The sequence below is a fragment of the Eptesicus fuscus genome, chromosome 10, assembly GCF_027574615.1.
Source record: "Eptesicus fuscus isolate TK198812 chromosome 10, DD_ASM_mEF_20220401, whole genome shotgun sequence".
NCBI lineage: Eukaryota > Metazoa > Chordata > Mammalia > Chiroptera > Vespertilionidae > Eptesicus > Eptesicus fuscus.
Window position 1 is genome coordinate 77,222,625 of NC_072482.1, and position 17,973 is coordinate 77,240,597.

The following is a 17,973-nucleotide window of genomic DNA, read 5'->3' on the forward strand; positions in this document are numbered from 1 at the left end:
GTGCCTGCATGTATTTTGAAGAATAGATAAAGATCAATGAGACACTTCTATGAAGAAGTAGATATCCTTCTGCTAAGTATAGATAAAAAGCTTGGTTATCTATATATATAAAAGAGTAATATGCAAATCGACAGAATGGTGGAACAACCAGAACAACCACTCGGCCAGTCGCTATGAGGCGCACTGACCACCTCTCGGTCCCTCCCCCTGGCGGGCAGGCTCCGATCCCTTGATGGTGAATGGGGAACTGGGGGTGGGTGGCAGCGGCTGCCAGCAGCCAGGGAAGATCACAGGCCAGGCCTAGGGACTGTACCCATGCACGAATTTCATGCACCAGGCCTCTAGTTATATATAAAACAGGAAGATTCTGAAAGGTAGAGAGCAGAGAGACAGACTAGAGTACTTGAGACCCAAGGAACAACACTGTGATGAGTTTCTGAGTTTTCTTGTTAGCTCATATATTCCAGACATGGAAGTGACGAAGTCAGCAACCTGGAAAAGCTGAGTACAGACAAAAAGACACCCTAAAAATGGCCCATGCTCTCTCTCTAGCCAAATGAGCAGAAGAAGAGTAGCCTAGCAAGAGAAAAAAACAATAACTGCTCCCACTTCAGCCAAACACCACAGAAAAGATCATGACCCCACTCAGGCAAGTAAAGACAGAATTGGGAGCCTAGACTTCCATCCTTGTCAGGCTGCGAATAGGTGCCCCAACTCTCCTGCCACGGTAATGATAGAGAAGGCTGAGTAGGGAACTGGTAATTTCCTTCCCACCTGGTGATAATAAACCTTCCCCTGCCACCCCAGCCCACAGTGTCAGTGGAGACCACATGGGGACAGTTCAGGGAGCCCTGCACATCCCAACCACGGAGGCATCAATGGAGGTCAAGTAGGGAGCTGAAGTCCCACCATGTCCAGTAGCAACAAGGGTACCCACTCATCCCAAGTATCAATGGAGACTGAGTAGGGGACACACCTATCAATAATGAGGCAGTGACCCCAATCCCCCTGCTAGGGTATTAGAGAAACTCAGCTAAAACAGAAGGTTTAAAGAAAGTTCATAGTCATATGACATAATACCTAAAATATCCAGATTTCAATTGAAAATCAATATCACACTGTAAAACAGGACAACCATTTTGAATGAAAAAAGACAATAGATGCCAACATAAAGGTGACAGAGATGTCAGGATTGTCTGACAAGGATTTCATAGCAGCCTTTATAAAAATGCTTCAATGAGCAATTATAAACATTCTTAAAACAAATAAAAAAATACAAAGTCTCAGCAAAGAAATAAAAGATACAAAGAACTAAATAAAAATTTTAGAAATAATAATATAACTGAAATATTTTTTTAAATGAACTCAACAGCATAATGGATTAGACAGAGAAAAGAATCAGTGAACTTAAAGATAGAAATTACTCAATTTGAACAATAGAGAGAAAATAAAACATTTTTGAATTAAAAAATAATGTGCTGAGCGCCAGGGATCTGTGGAATGAAAACAAAAACTTATGAAACTTTCTAAATTATTAAATAATTTTCAGATGCAAATTGTATTATCTAAAGGCCTCTGTGACCCCAAGGCTGTTGGAGAATAAATATCATCTGAAGGACAAATACAAATCTTTGGTGCACTAATAGAACACCTAAATTAGACCCAGGGAACCTAAAAGTGAATGTAGCCTTTGAAGATTCACAGGTTGGCACTGAAGGATGTAGTCTATGCAGTGGATAAATCAAGTTCATTTATCGTGACCACCACGTAGATATGAAGTGATGATAACATGTTCTCTTCAAATCTATGGAACTTCAAATAAACAGCTCAGTGCAGTATAGCTCTGCTGTTGGTGGAGTCATTTTTATGTACAGAGGAAAACATTCCTACCATCTCGATGTCAAATGCCACCTTGCATGTGTTGACAGGTTCTCTGAAGTTTCACCAAGATAAGACATTTTTAACAGTCTAAACACACCACTTTTAGAGCTGTTTTCAACCTATGTTAATAACCAGTGAGCAGGATGGGAATATTTTTCGTTTTCAGAACAAATATAGAGTAAACTTTATAAAGATTGACATATCAATTCACAGATCTTCCTCAAGGTTTAACTTGTTAAAGCCTTTAAACCTGGAGAAGCCCAATCATAATTAAAAAACCAACAACACAGGATTACATATGTTGCCTTTTGAGAACCTCAGAAAAATTTTGTTCCCATTAACGTTTTTTATTAAAACTAAAATAAATGAAATTTCAAAATCACTTTAAAAAAAAAATCAAGAATCGTTTTTAAATTCTTGTGAAGATACTAACGTAACATGGATTAGTCCAATCCTATTCATACTCCTGCTGTTGCCAGCTCCATCAAAGTTTATTCATGATAATAAGAGTCAAATATCTGGTATCCAGACAATGTTCACAGGCTACTTCTTCCTTTAAGAGAAGTAGAAGAGCAGTTTTAGGTTTGGTCTGTCTTTATTTCCAAATTTGAATTGTTACACATTCAAACATGTGCAAGACTCGATAGGAACACTTTCCTAACTGCTATGCCGAGGCCACGCGTTTCCCTGAGATGGTCGTATCACAGAGGAGTCCCAGTTCTAACTGTGGTCGACAGTCTCCAAACAATGCAATCGTGTGAACAGAGGACTGTGTAAAATAGAAGGCTCTTTCAAAAAGATTTATGGTCTGTTTTTGGAATAAAAAATGTATGTCAGTCTTCTTGGTTAAAAGTTAGCAAATGTGTTTTCAACTTTAAAATGTCTGAAATTGGCTCTTTTCTTTCTTGATAGAAGCTCAGTCCAGTGATGTGTTCAACATCTGTGATCCGAGCTCTGTGTAATTTCAACAACTCTTCAACCCATGAGGATTCATGCTTCCCATGCTGTGAGGGTAGAAAATAAAGAAGAAAAGTCACTGGAAAAGAGTTAGTGCACTTTCCCTACCAGCCTTCCATGTCCCCCATTTTAATTAGCTTTGACACTTTGGTTCCCAAATGGCAGATGCCACAAGATTTGTTAAAATAATCCCTGCTCTTGAGTAATTTACCATTTAATATATACGATGCTTGTTTGTTTAATCAGATGTATCAATTTTGGGAAAAGACAAGTATACCTGGATTAGATGCTCATTTATTGCATTGGTGCAAGAAATTTCAATGGTGTAGGGTTAAAAAATGTTGGAAAACAGAAGCAACATGGGACGGTAGAAAGAATGTGGGAATTAGCTTAAAGAAACTTGGATTCAAATTCTGGTTCTGGCATCACCTCATCAGGTAAACTAAGGCGAGTTATTTAACATCTGAATACATCCTGATTCTCGTACCTTGCACCTTTCCTAGAGGGTTGTTTAGAGGATCCAATGTAATGATGGGTGCAAATGCACAATACAAACACTAGTTCTTATCAGAAACAGTTATGTACATATTTGCAATGAAGAAAAGGTTGAGGGAAGTGGTAAAACACAATCATTTCTGGTGAGGTAGTAAAGTCTCAGCTAATATGAGATCAGTAAAGAATTAAAGACATATGCTCTGCTCTGGCACATGGAAGCAGAGCTGGTAGCTGAAACAGGTGATAGAGGTGGCAATTGCACATCTATGTAAATCCTTCTGAAAAAAGCTCCTGGAGGACAGATGAAGAAAGTATCCAAGGGTTGGTGGGATATGACTGTACTTTAAAGACATCTCTCAATAAGGTTCACATACCCTTAGGACATTATTATTGAAAACTAGAGGCCCAGTGCACAAATTGAAGGCATCTCTCAGCGCAGCCTGCACCCTCTCGCAATCCAGGACCCCTCAGGGGATGTCCGACTGCTGGTGGGATCGGGCCTAAATGGGCAGTCGGACATCCCTCTCGCAATCCAGGACCGCTGGCTCCTAACTGCTCGCCTACCTGCCTGCCTGATCACCCCTAACCGCTCACTTGCCTGTCTCATCACCCCTAACCACCTCTGCCTGCCTGCCTGATTGCCTCTAATCACTCTGCCTGCCTGCCTGATCACCCCTAACAACTCTGCCTGCCTGATCGCCCCTAACCACTCGCCTGCCTGCCTCATCACCCCTAACAACTCTGCCTGCCTGATCGCCCCTAACCACTCGCCTGCCTGCCTCATCACCCCTAACAACTCTGCCTGCCTGATTGCCCCTAACCACTCGCCTGCCTGCCTCATCACCCCTAACAACTCTGCCTGCCTGATCGCCCCTAACCATTCTGCCTGCCTGCCTCATCGCCCCTAACCGCTCGCCTGCCTGCCTGATTGCCCCTAACCACCTCTGCCTTAGTTCCCACCAATGCAGCTTCATCCAGAAGGACATCCAGAATGACGTCCATAAGGTCATTCGGCTGTCCGGTCTAGTTAGCATATTATGCTTTTATTATTATAGATGATAAATATAGACTTTTCACATAAAAGGGAAATAGGCTAATAATTTCCATTTTCTCATTAGCCTCCAATCATCCACTACTCAATACTGCTCAGCCTGCTTCTCTGCAAATGTCTTCCTTCTGGCTCTCAAGGTAACAGCTCTGACTCAGTAGACTACTTGGCCAGTAGATAGTTTCCATCTGTTCCAATGTTTACAGGAATATATAAAAAGTACACATAAGGCATCTGTTCTCCTAGGCCAATATCCAGCCAATCCTTAGTCACTGCTTGTTTATATTTAAGATATCGGTACAATAGCTTTTGGAAAAGTAGAGATGGAAAAGGAACTCAACACATAATGCATGGCATTTAATATCATTTTGGTCAATGTGATGTAAGCATAAGTCTGTTGATGACTTTTTTTTTTTTTTTTTTTTTTGGTGTAGGGTCCCGCATTCAGACACAACACCTAGAGAAGTAGAAACCATCTTTAGCCCACATAGGCCACATGCTAAGAACAGTGGCACAGAAAGACAGGAAGGTCTGGGTCCCTAATGGTGCAGCTGAGCTGTGCATTGTCCCAAGACTGTCCACCTCTGGACTTTCTATTATATGAGGAACCTCGTATTTGCTCAGTCACTGTAACTGGGTTCTCTGTTATTTGTTGCAGAACACAACACTAACTGATACCTTTAATGACTATTTAATCTCTCAAGGAAGAGAAAGCAATGAGCAAGGAAATGTTTGGTATGTGTCCAACAGTAGGCACAACACTGACCAGTTAGCAGAGTTAGATGCCCAACATAAATCCAAATAGCTAGCATCCTGTTATTCTGTACTTAATTCTGAAGAATGAGGGGAAAAAATAACTTAATGAGAAATGTGTTCTAAAAGGACTGGTCAATTGGTTCTGAAAGTTTATCAGAGAAACAATTAAAACGAGACATATCCTCATTCATTTTAATGAAGGATATAGAGCAGTGGTTCTCAACCTTTCTAATGCTGCGACCCTTTAATACAGTTCCTCATGTTGTGGTGACCCCCAACCATAAAATTATTTTCGTTGCTACTTCATAACTGTAATTTTGCTACTGTTAACGACCCACAGGTTGAGAACCGCTAGCAGGGTCGCCTAAGACCATCGGAAAACACAGATATTTACATTACGATTCATAACAGTAGCAAAATTACAGTTATGAAGTAGCAACGAAAATAATTTTATGGTTGGGGGTCACCACAACATGAGGAACTGTATTAAAGGATCACGGCATTAGAAAGGTTGAGAACCACTGATATAGAGAAAGACCACTAGGTCAGGGATGGCAAATGGGCCACTGTACTATACTCATGGGCCCACCACAGAGCAGTGTCTGTTTTATTCACTGCTATGTCCTTAGTTCCTAGAGTACCTGGCAACAAATATTTATTAAAGGAAAGAATAACTGGACCAAAGAAGGCTTAAAAGAATAAGTGAAGGGGTAAATGAATTAGTGACACAGCACTCTCTCCAGCCAGGCTCAGACTGGGCCTTGAGATCTTTTTGACCACAGGACTCCACATGTCAAAACCAATCCATTGAGACTGGTAGAAAAGCCAAATATATTTGCCAATCTAGGTCTAGACTTACTTTGTATAAATTCAATGGCAAATAAAATAAAAATAAAAAAAGGAAGAAAGAAAGAAAAGAAAAAACCAACTAGGATATCTTAGAAGTACTCTGAAAAAAAAAAAAACATTTTGACTCACCATAAGGAAAAGCTTCAAAATTGCTAAAATTTTAATGAAATCTTGATGCTCAATGACTACAGTTTAGATTTTTTAAATTTTGAGCAAGCAAAAGAACATAAAACAATTATTTCTAAACATTCAAATGACAACAGAATAAGAAAAGATAATTAGGAACAAACATGATTTTTATAATAAAGTGATATATAGAAAATTAATTTGAAATGTCTAACCAGGTCCCTCTGAAGATATGTCTGTTTAGAGGATCAAATTTAAAATCATCCTATAATTTCAAAGTATATTCAAGTTATGTTCTCTCCCACAATAATGTTAGATATAAGACACACACGGATATATTTTCAATGTTTAAAGTAAATTAATAAAGGCTACTTACCACACAGCTTTCACTGTTATCAGTCCTGTGAGGCAAAATGAAAGCTAATGTATCTAAATTTTCACACTGTGAGGGCGTCTGGGATATATTTTTACAACTTGTTAGCACAATGAAGAAATGGGTTGGTATCAGAATTTCTTGATTACGGATGAGTCTGCTGTTTCTGTAAAACAAGACAATATTCACTTTAAGAAAGAAATAACAATCTTCCTTGTAACGAATATTTCAGTAAAGCATTTTTTCATACAATATTTCTAAAAATCAAATTCAGTCAAATAAGTAAATATATTATAAGAAGTCAGTAATCATAATACTTCAACCTATTCTGCCAGGTTGAGAGAGTAAGAACTAGAAGACAGATAAACTCAACCCAAATAATTTTTATTTTTTATAGAAATTTATTGAATTTGGAATTTTTAAAATTCTACCTTAACACACTGGAATTGAGACACAAATATTTTTTAATACCTACAACTAAGATACTAAAGCAATAGTCTTTTAAACTCTGTGTAGTTGTGGACAGACAGTGGACAGAGAGAGAGAACTGGGTTGAGATTTTTTTTTTAATTCCGGCTCCTTCAGAGATGCCACATTGCTGTGAATTCTCTGTTTTAACTAGATTTTTTTTTCTGTACCAATAACTTTATATTTTTTCATTGCAGCATATTCTCAAAGTTATTCCAAGTAACACCTTTGCCTCATCTTAATTCTGTTTCCTTTGGTCAGGAAGCTAGGTTTGTTTTGTTTTGTTTTTTCAGCATCTTTCAAAATTTAAGGTAGTGGTATCATTGTTTTCAAATACAATTTTATGTAGAAGCATAATATATAAAACACATTAAACCAGAGAACTCTGGCCCGACTGGTGTGGCTCAGTGGTTGAGCTTCGACCTATGAGCTAGGAGGTCACCATTAGATTCCCAGTCAGGGCACATGCCTAGGTTGCAGGCTCAATCCTCAGTAGGGGACATGCAGGAGACAGCCAATCAATGCTTCTCTCTCATCATTGATGTTTCTATCTCTCTCTCCCTCTCCCTTCCTCTCTGAAATCAATACAAACATATTAAACAAACAAACAAACAAACAAACAAACCAGAGAGCTCTGGTTAAAGCTGTGAATGGGAAAGGTATGAAGTTGTTTTCTTTTCTTTTTTTTAAATATATTTTATTGATTTTTTACAGAGAGGAAGGGAGAGGAATAGAGAACTAGAAACATCGATGAGAGAGAATCATCGACCAGCTGCCTCCTGCACACCCCCCACTGGGGATGTGCCCGCAACCAATGTACATGCCCTTGACTGGAATCGAACCTGGGACCCTTGAGTCCGCAGGCCGATGCTTTATCCACTGAGCCAAACCGGTTTCGGCTGAAGTTGTTTTCTTTACCCATTTTATTGCTGTGATCTATGAGGCAGTTACAAGGGACCTTGATGCCTCAAAGGATATTAGTAAGAAATTGTGATTTTATAAATTAATATGTGTATAAACAGTAAGCCCTAAATCAGCCTGCAAGAGTCATTCTTAGAAAGAACCTCAATCTCAGCAGAGTGTTCAGTCCCTTTTTCTCATAGCCTTAATAGCAAAATTAGTCCAAAAAAAATCTTTGAATCACTGTTTTAATAAAGATCAACCCATCTCTAAAATGTTCTCCACCTCTCCTTTATAGAAACAGCCTCGCTGATGTTTCCTCCAGATGATCACTCTATCCTTCCCCTCCAGCCAGAGTTGGGTAAAAGCTATGACATTCACCCTGGCCTACAGCTTTATTACCCTGTTGATTCCTAGACTCAGGATGCCTCTAGCTGCATCATATGGTTCTTTATCTTCTAACTGGAAGTATGTTAATTAAGATAATATCCTAGCTACTCACAGAGATTTTAAACACTGATGTTCTCTTCTTAGTGGAATCTGAGCTCAAGAATTACTCATCTGAGCTCAGTGGTGGAGGAACACTTCTTTCAGCTAAAAAATGTTGTACTGCCCGGAGCCAGTGTAACTCAGTGGCTGAGCATCAGCACGGGAACCAGGAAATCAAGGTTTGATTCCAGGTCAGGGCACATGCCCAGGTTGTGGGCTCGATTCCCAGTACAGAGAGTGCAGGAGGCAGCCAATCAATGATTCTCTCTCATCATTGATGTTTCTATCTCTCTCTCTCCTTTCCTCTCTGAAATCAGCAAAAATATCTTTTTAAATGTTTTACTGAACACTGAGCAAAACATTAAAACTAATCAGATATTTCAAGGGCTTCCAGTGTAATCAGACATGTCACGAACATAAATCTGAATCGTAAAGGTCCTGCTGACTCATCCAGAAGATAATCCCACTCGACAGCTGTTGTTAAGGGTTAATAAAATATGTTCTTACTGTTTCAGAGTCTCTGCGGCATCGTAATGTCCATCGTAGTCAGAGTCAAACACGGGACCACTGACAACATTGACGCCGTTTCTTTCTTCAGCATACCTTGGCAGTAGGGTGCCGTGAAAGTAGCGCCATATCACTGAAACAAGGACAGTGCAGTTTCAAAACAAACAAGGAGCCATGCTGTCATGTAAAAGAGATCCAACACCATGATTCAAAACTAGCATTTGTAGTAATTACAGATAAAAGTCAAGTTTGGCTTCAGTCTTAGTGTGAGGTCAAAAATTTACTGTTCAACTTTGGCCTTTGGAAAGACTAATACACAAATGTTGCATCCAACTCTATGTCAGCCTTCCCTGGACCTGGGCAGCATCATGAACTTGTAGTCACATGTCATCACTAAGCATTAAAAAGAAATGACCAGCCGGAACCGGTTTGGCTCAGTGGATAGAGCGTCGGTCTGCGGACTGAAAGGTCCCGGGTTCGATTCCGGTCAAGGGCATGTACATTGGTTGCGGGCACATCCCCGGTGGGGGATGTGCAGGAGGCAGCTGGTCGATGTATCTCTCTCATCGATGTTTCTAGCTCTCTATCCCTCTCTCTTCCTCTCTGTGAAAAATCAATAAAATATATTTAAAAAAAAAAAAAAAAGAAAGAAAGAAATGACCAACAGGAACAAGACAGGTTATTCAGATTTATTCTCAATATCTGAATATTCCCTTTGAAATATTCACAAATATTCTAGATGTAAATTAGAATAAAAATCTATTTGTATGCTCTATATTTTGAATTCCCTATGTCACTTGAAGTACATTTATTCTTGTAAGAGTCAAATGCTGCAATAATCAATCATGATATAAAATCTATTCATTTTGAGATTTAAAAAAAAAATTATTAGGAACTTCCAAATAGTGACACAGACTGAAAGTTAATAGACAATGTTAGCTTGGTAACTTAGAAAAAAACATTATATACTTTTTATCACCAAAAACGTTTATAAACATTTAAGGAGAGAGCAGAATAATTATATTGGGATATACCGTAATTCTAATACTGATAAAATTTTTTGTATATTAGAATTCTCAATATCAAACAAACCAATAAGAATGTATTTGATATTTAGTAATTTCATTTAGAGCAGGTCTTATCACATAAATTATAGTTATTATAATTTATATATATATACAGAAATCCATTGAAATTATGAAATGTAGAGTTAAAAATTTTTACCTTGAAAACTTGGGTACATTGGTACTATGTTAGTGGTAAGCAATGCTTCAGAATATATTTTATTTGAACCTTTGTTTAGTTCTACAAAGAGAATAAAAAGAACAACTATTTCATTCTTCACAAATAACACTGGAAATTATACTTTCTCATAGGATGTATTTAAAAAAATAAGCTGAGTATTATCCCAAACCCGTAAAACTTTCCCAGATAGTGGTTCAAGGGAGAAATTCAATGCATTTGGTTAAGTCCCTCAACAAAATAAAAATATTCAGATATGTTGTTCTTCAAAGAAAAAAACTTTACAAAAACTTTAATAAGAAGGGCCCCAAATTAAACATTTTCATATTTTACCTTATTTGTCTTATATTTTAACTAAAGCATATTGTGTTGACAATCTTCTGTCCTTAAACTCTTTCACGGTGAAAAGAAAAAACACAATATCTGGCTTCAGAACAACATCTACTACCAGAAAAAACATCACAGGATGTCTGCCTGGAAATGCTGTACAAGGCTTCTTTGTATGGATTCTCAGCTGGGACCTGGTCTATTTTTATAATGCAATGGCCAGGTTCTGACTTCAGACATTTACTCTGGGGACTGGACTGGGTATTAAGGGTATTTGAACACCAAGAGCCTTCTGATTTTTGCCTCTTTAGGGCAGCCTCAAAATGTGTTCTCATTCGCATACAAATCTGCCACTTTTAAAAACAGAACATTTAACTTAACAAGAAAAAAAGCCACTCCCTAAGGCCTATGTATTGGTGAGAGAGCAAGAGCATTTAGGCTCTACCTTTACCTAATTCTTTGACAAATTACGTTTTTGTTTTCAAACAACAAAATGATATCTGCTTCCAAAAAATTCAGATGCATTTTTCTGACCTCACAGATTTCTCAAATTCTGGTTAAAAGAAATGCAGAAAAACGCCTTACCTACAGTATCTGCACTAAATCAACTATCCTTTCAATCAAAAATAAAGTTTTCTAAATTTTACATTTGAGACCTAATTTTAAAATTTTCCCTAGTAGTTGTATTTCTCACTCACAATTTTCATCAATCAGTAAATATGATAATGTACATTGTCCCACAAGAAAAAAAAAAAAGGAAGAGAGAAAGAGGATGGGGGAAGAGGAGGTCAGGGAAGAAGAAACTTACGTGGCGGAGAGAGAAACCCATAACTTATTTTAGCATTATTTTTATAAAATGAACATTTATGGACAGGACTAAGGGAAATTCGAAGATCCTCATAAAGGCAGTTGGAAAAGTCTTCTGTAGAGAAACTGTCCTGAAAATCAAAATGAAAAGCACCATCAGGTATCAGGTATGTAAAAGGGAAGGAGATTACTTTGTAAGTAGTTGAAAGTGAACTACAACATAAAATTACGGAGCTCTCGCTGTCCGTGTCTTTCATCAGTTTTCCATTTCCTACTATGGTATTCATCTCTTTTCTATCTGAAGTGCAAAACTCTTTACAAATGAGGACATTAATCGTTTGTCATTTATGTGCAAATAGTTCCCTCTAATGGTGTGCTAATTTTGTTGATAATAGGTGTTTGTTTGTTTTTTACTCGAATTCAAACTTTTATATAGGGAATTGCTGATTTGTAGAAATTTGAGACTACCTTCAAAACTCAGTTACTCACTTGTGGGTGGGCGAGTGTAAAAAAGCCACTGCACAGCAAGGTAATGTGAAAACCTCGGGAGTAGTGATGACTCAGAAGTTTTGCAGCTTTGGTTACATAAGAAAGCTGATAATTTAAACAATCAAAACACCACAGTTGAGGTATTAAACAACAATAGATGGATGAGGGCCAACAAAACTGTGTGGAATGCTACACAGAACAAAGTCAAGTTTAAAAAAATGTGAAGAGTGTTTACTGTGTTTGAATATAGTCTTCAAAATGTATGTATTTTTAATTCAAGTTTAAGGTAGAAATTTTATGTAAATATCTGAATGTGTGTGTACTATATATTTTTAAACAGAAATTATATATATATATATATATGTATGTATGTATACACACACACACACACACACACACACACACACACACACACACATACCCTTATATTTTTATTTATCAATCTCACTGATATCAACAATAGTTTTATTTTTTAAGTTCAACTTATCTAAGCTCTCTATCTTTTAAGGACTTCACACAGCTTGCCAGATACTTTCAGTTTCTGAAAAGCTGGTCAGTCTGGTTTAAAACTTCCATCCCAAGTAAGATCTAAATCTCATCTCCACCCTTGTTCTCTCTTTCAAAGCCCATCTCTTATTATTTTTTCTTTCCACCACAGCCCCCAGGAGTGAGCAGGAATGGTGGTCTTATTCTGGGACATTTCCCTCACTCCTCTCAAGGCCTAACTCCTCTGGTTTGGGGGGGTGAACAGGACCCCCAGCCTCTCCCTAGTTTGGTTCAGGGGTCCTCCTGTGGATGGGTGGTATATGCAGGGAGGCAACTGAGCCTTCTCCATCTGTGAGAATCCGCTAAGAGTTGAGCAGTTGAGGGAAATCTGTGTACCCACATACTATGCAAATTGTGACTGATTGTAAAAATGATTTCATAAAATTATAAAGTAAAATCATAAAGTATTTAAACCAAAGCAAGAGAGAAGCCTTAACTGCACATCCCTCGTTTCACAGAAAAAGAAATATTCTCCAAGTCTCAATGTCACGAGCTAGTTACTGGCAGAGCTGGAACCTAATTTTTCTGACTCCATTTCAGTGACCTAATTTGAGAAGTGATTATAGAGCCAAGATTAACAATGAGAAATAATGCTCTCAATGGTTTGCTTAATGATAACTTGAAATAACCACACAGAACTAAAAGCGTGGCAAATACTTGCATTTCTGTTCACGGTGTAGGATGACCAGAGGGGCATCTGGATGTCGTGGCTGTAACCACTCACGAACTGGTGCTGGTAGAGCAGACAGACAGTGCTGCTCTTCTGGAGAACTCTGGGTCTTCCGTAGGGCAAGGTGCCACGCTTAATAACCTTCTCTTGGGTCACAGGAGGAAAACACAACCACCTTTTAAACGCACTTAGAGTGCATTACATGATAATATATATGATACACTCATCTAATTCTTTCCCCTACTTAAAATATTGAAACAATATTTTTTTAACAAAAAACTAATTAAAAGAGCAACACCATAAGCAATTATGGAAACAAAGGGGATTCACTGCACTTTTTGTCCATGAAGATTCTAAAGAGCAATGTAATATGAAGATATCACAATAAACACGAAACTGCTAGAAATTTCAGCAATTAGGACTTCAATTCCATTGCTAAAATTCCTTAACATTATTTCAATTACTTATTATTCAGGATGTACTCCAGAAAGAAAAATGCATGTACTTGGAAAGCAAAAGTGCAAACCTGAAATTATGAGACTAAACTGAATGAATCAATAATAGTATATACTGTTTATTGCCCTTTTCCCAAGTGTCATGTGCTTTGTAGAGTTCTTTGTAGACACCATCTAATTTAATTATTAAATAGCCCTATAAATTAAGGTTATATAACCATTTACATGTGAGAAAACAGCAGCTTATAGGAAGTAAATACTTTTTTCCATGGACATAGAATTTCTAAGCTCATGTTCAAACCCAGTTCTACCCAATTCCAACGTGCCATTCTTTACCACAACACTTTAACACCTTGGGAACACCGAAGGTTTCTCTAACCTGAACATTTATAGAATTTTATACAGATAAGTTCAAGTAAAGAATCGTGCAGAATTCACCTTTTATCCCAGCAGGAAAATAATGTGAGACAAGTAACTTAATCTATTAGAGACTCTGTCAAGTGTATCAGACACTGTATATTGAAGTGTCACTGAACATCCAGTCACAACTAACAAATTTCATCAGATGTCTGCATAGTCTTAATTTTCATTCACAGGTTATGAAGAAATAAATTTAGATAGTGATTCAATTTATACTCTCTTGTAATTAACTAAGAACCCAGTGAGATAGACATTTAACATGTATTTTAAATGGAAATTGCAAGATTTATTATCCTATATAATAAAAGGGTAATATGCGAATAGGCCAGATGGCAGAACAACCAAACAACCAATCAAAACGTAATATGCTAATGACATGCTAAGGCTGCTCAACCACTCGCTATGACATGCACTGACCACCAGGGGGCAGACAGTCAACTGGTCAACCAGTCACTATGACGTGCACTGACTACCAGGGGGCAGATGCTCCGGCCAGTAGGTTAACTTGCTGCTGGGGTCCGGCCGATGAGGACTGAATGAGATGGGCTGGACACGCCCCAATTGTGCACCAGTGGGGTCCCTCAGCCTGGCCTGCACCCTCTCGCAATCTGGGACCCCTCAGGGGGTGTCGGAGAGCCAGTTTCAGCCCGATCCCACAGGCCACTCCCCTTGGGAGGGCACCAGACGCAAGGCTCATGGCTGGTGAGTGCTGCTGTGGCAGTGTGAGCCTCTCCCGATCCGGACTGATTGGGCACCAGCCTGCGGCAGGCACAGGGATGAGCGGGAGCAGCAGGTAGGAGCTGCAGGCGGTGTTGGACTGCGGGTTTCAGCCCAATCCCTGCAGGCCACCAGAGGAACCCCATCTGTGCACAAATTCATGCACCGGGCCTCTAGTAAACCTATAAAAATCTTCAAAATCTCAAAACATCTTTACTATGTTCATAAAGAGTGATTCAGTTTCCACTAAATATACTGCATACTGTTTCCACTATAAATATCCCTTCTTTCCTTATGACTAACAGTCTAGACTGTCAAGCAAAGAAATCTCTATGTTTTATATCAGGTGGTCCTCCACTACTCCCTTTATTTTATTGGATATTCTAAAAATTGCCACCAAACAAGTTCTCTGTGGTTCACACTATTGAGAAAAAGCCTGCTTCCCTTGAAGAGTAAACATGCCTTACCTTCTGCCATGGTCAGATTCAACTGCGTCTGAAAATCCATGACTGGAAACATCTATAAAGTTAATAATACTATTTCTAAGGAATGACAGACATGTTTTAATTCTGTAAGAAACAACATCTATAGATTAATTATTCCATTGTGGAACAAACATACAATTTAAAACCATCTTGTACAAGTCAAAATTATTTTTTTTATGTTGAGGATAAAGGGATAAGGATGACAGTTGCAAAAGGACAAAATTGTTAGCACAAGCACCCTATTAATTGAAAGATAAGAATATAATTGCTACTTTAAAATTCTTAGCCCTACTCTACAGTCTTTCTAAAAGCCTAAAACAAAATCAAAACAACAAATTCAACTACTCCCCAAATTTCAATCTGTAGGGATCTTATGTTTTGCTCATAACCTGTTACATATTTTCATCCTTTTACGATACCTATATATTAAAGTTGGAGAAAACTGGAACAGTGTCATATATCCATTTTGTATCCCAAAAAGAGATATTTTCCTCCTAAATTTAAAATAGGTGGGGATGTACTTTATGAAAGGAATATGGTGACTGGTTTATAATCAAGACCTCACTGCTGGGATAACAGGACTCAGCTCAACTTCCCCCAAAACTGCAAGTCAAGTCACAACACCCAGGGATAAAAATAGAGGCAAAAATAAGGTAGAGGAAAAATAAATAATAAAAAGTCTGCATGTGTCACTAGAATTAGAAATAAATATTATTTTTACTCTCACTCATAAATTTTAATTTGATCATTAAGTCTTTCCACAGCACATGCTATGCAGAAAGTGCTATGAAAACATACACACTGGGCTCAACCTCTCAGCAACACTTACCGAGGGATCACACGAGCAGCCAAGGTTATCGCTGGGGGTCCTTGTGAAGGGGCACTGCACCGGGGGACGGACTTCTTTGGGATGCTTTGGGGTGTAAACAGGATTCTTTAGAAGGCGGTTAAGACTTCCATGAGTTCCATTATTAGGAGCAGGTGTCAAATTCAGTAAATCTGCATAATTCCAAACATGGTAAAGATTACTTAAAAGTTTCTAAATCAAATAAATAGTAGACTTATACTATTATTTATATTATTTAAAACTATATCTATATGAATCCTTAATTCTTTACCTAAAATAGAACTCTAAAACTCTCTTGGGATTTAGAGTATTTTTAACTATGCTAGTTTTTATGGAACTACTGAGATATATGCTGTACTTCTCTATAAACTTTTCTGAATTTTAATGTTTGTAATAACTATAGTTAGCATATGTTGAATGCTTATTATATGCCAATCACCGTGCTAATATATTTTTCTTACTTAATCCTCCAAACATTTTAATAAATTATTGTCAATGTTTGACAGATGAGTAATCAGAGCCTTTTGCTCAATGTCTCAAAGCTACTAAAATAATAGACCTAGGATTCAAAACTAGCTTTGTCCAAGTTAAGATTCATGCTCTTAATAATGGTAATAGCACACACTTATATAATAAAGCACTTACTATATGCCAGGCACTGTTTTAAGTGCTTTAAGATCTAGTAATTCATTTATGTAAATCAGCTCCTATTGAAAGAATTGTACTTAGGACATATTTAAGGTTTTGTAAATGCCCAGTATCATTATCAGAAAAAGGAAGTAATATTTAAGATGTAATATTCCACCCATAAAGTACTATTTTGGGTACAGAGTTCCCTGGCTGGTTTTGCTCAGTGTTTAGAGTGTCAGTCCGAAGACCAAAGGGACATGGGATCGATTCCTGGTCAAGGGAGTGTGCATTAGTTGCAGGTTCGATCCTGAGCCCAGTCCCAGTTGGGGCCAACTTGGAGGGCAAAGCCCTCCCAGAACAATTATAGCCAAAGGCTATGGTTGTAAGCTTGACCTTATAGTCCAACCTTGTAGTCCTAGGTAGCTGAGGGATGTGGGCTGCGGGAGGTGCAGCCAGTGCTGCCAAAACAAAGCTTGATGGAGTTCAGAGAATGGCAACAACAAGAAAGAAGCAGATTTGAAACTCGCAAGAACATTGTAAACATCTTGCCCTTGTTTTGCTTTGTGTGATCTGACTGTAAAATAAAGATCCTGCTTACAGGCAGGGTCACTGTTTCCTCATCCAGGCACAGTGATCCACCTGGCCCCAACTGTATTCTCTTGTCTGTTTTCGTTAATCCTTCACTGCCCCTCCTCAAGTTCAACACTGGCTGTGCTGGATGCAGTTCACACACTGATCTGATTCAATGGTCATATAATTGAGCCCTGGCACAAAGTACCAAGCACTGAGGATGTACAGACCTCCCTACTCTGAGTGTTGTACTTCACCAATGTGCAGCTTAGTGGAAAAATCAGATAAGTAATCAGATGGTATGTTGGGCACATTTTTTTCAATGACTCGGGATCAGGAAGGAAAAAGGGAGAAATGTGAGGGTCTATCTTGCCTCATCATAATCTCCACAAAGGTGCCCATCAAGTAACTTATTTTTTATAATCCTATTTCAGCTCTGTTTTCAGAAGGGATGAAAGCTGCCTGTTTACTTACCACACATTAAGTTATAGACTTCAATATTTTCAAAGGAATCAACTTCAAGGCCGTGCTTGAATCCAGGTCCATAGCCAATAAAGAGGGCCTAGATTGACCAGGAAAGTAGCAGTTTATGAATTCCAGTTATATATATAGTTGGTCAAATGTAAAGTACAGCATAGGGAGTATAGTCAATAATATTATAATAACTATGTATGGTGCCAGTTGGGTACTAGACTTACTGAGGACTCACTTAGTAAGTTACATAAATGTCTAACAGCTATGCTGTGACACCTGAAACTAATTATAATATTGAATGTCAACTGTAAATGAAAAACAATTTTAAAAAATTTTAAGTGAATTTATATTATTTACATTGTACATATATAAACTGATTATGTTAAGAGGAAAAATACTATGCCCAATGGACTTGGTGGGAATTTTTTTAACCCCTGTTGCACAG

At 38.1% G+C, this 17,973-nt stretch overlaps 1 protein-coding gene across 1 annotated transcript in view; it reads right to left on the reverse strand.

The window, feature by feature from the left end:
* Positions 1–1,367: 1,367 nt before the first annotated feature.
* The window catches only part of ENPP1 (ectonucleotide pyrophosphatase/phosphodiesterase 1), a 60,494-nt gene continuing 43,888 nt past the window's right edge, over positions 1,368–17,973 (reverse strand). The window contains exons 17-25 of the mRNA XM_008162454.3: positions 17,529–17,616; positions 15,837–16,006; positions 14,990–15,041; positions 12,922–13,076; positions 11,227–11,356; positions 10,074–10,154; positions 8,850–8,982; positions 6,489–6,651; positions 1,368–2,885 (exon numbers count right to left, since the gene is read on the reverse strand). Coding sequence (XP_008160676.2) covers positions 2,715–2,885; positions 6,489–6,651; positions 8,850–8,982; positions 10,074–10,154; positions 11,227–11,356; positions 12,922–13,076; positions 14,990–15,041; positions 15,837–16,006; positions 17,529–17,616 — 1,143 coding nt within the window. The 3' untranslated portion in view covers positions 1,368–2,714. The remainder of the gene's footprint in view (positions 2,886–6,488; positions 6,652–8,849; positions 8,983–10,073; positions 10,155–11,226; positions 11,357–12,921; positions 13,077–14,989; positions 15,042–15,836; positions 16,007–17,528; positions 17,617–17,973) is intronic.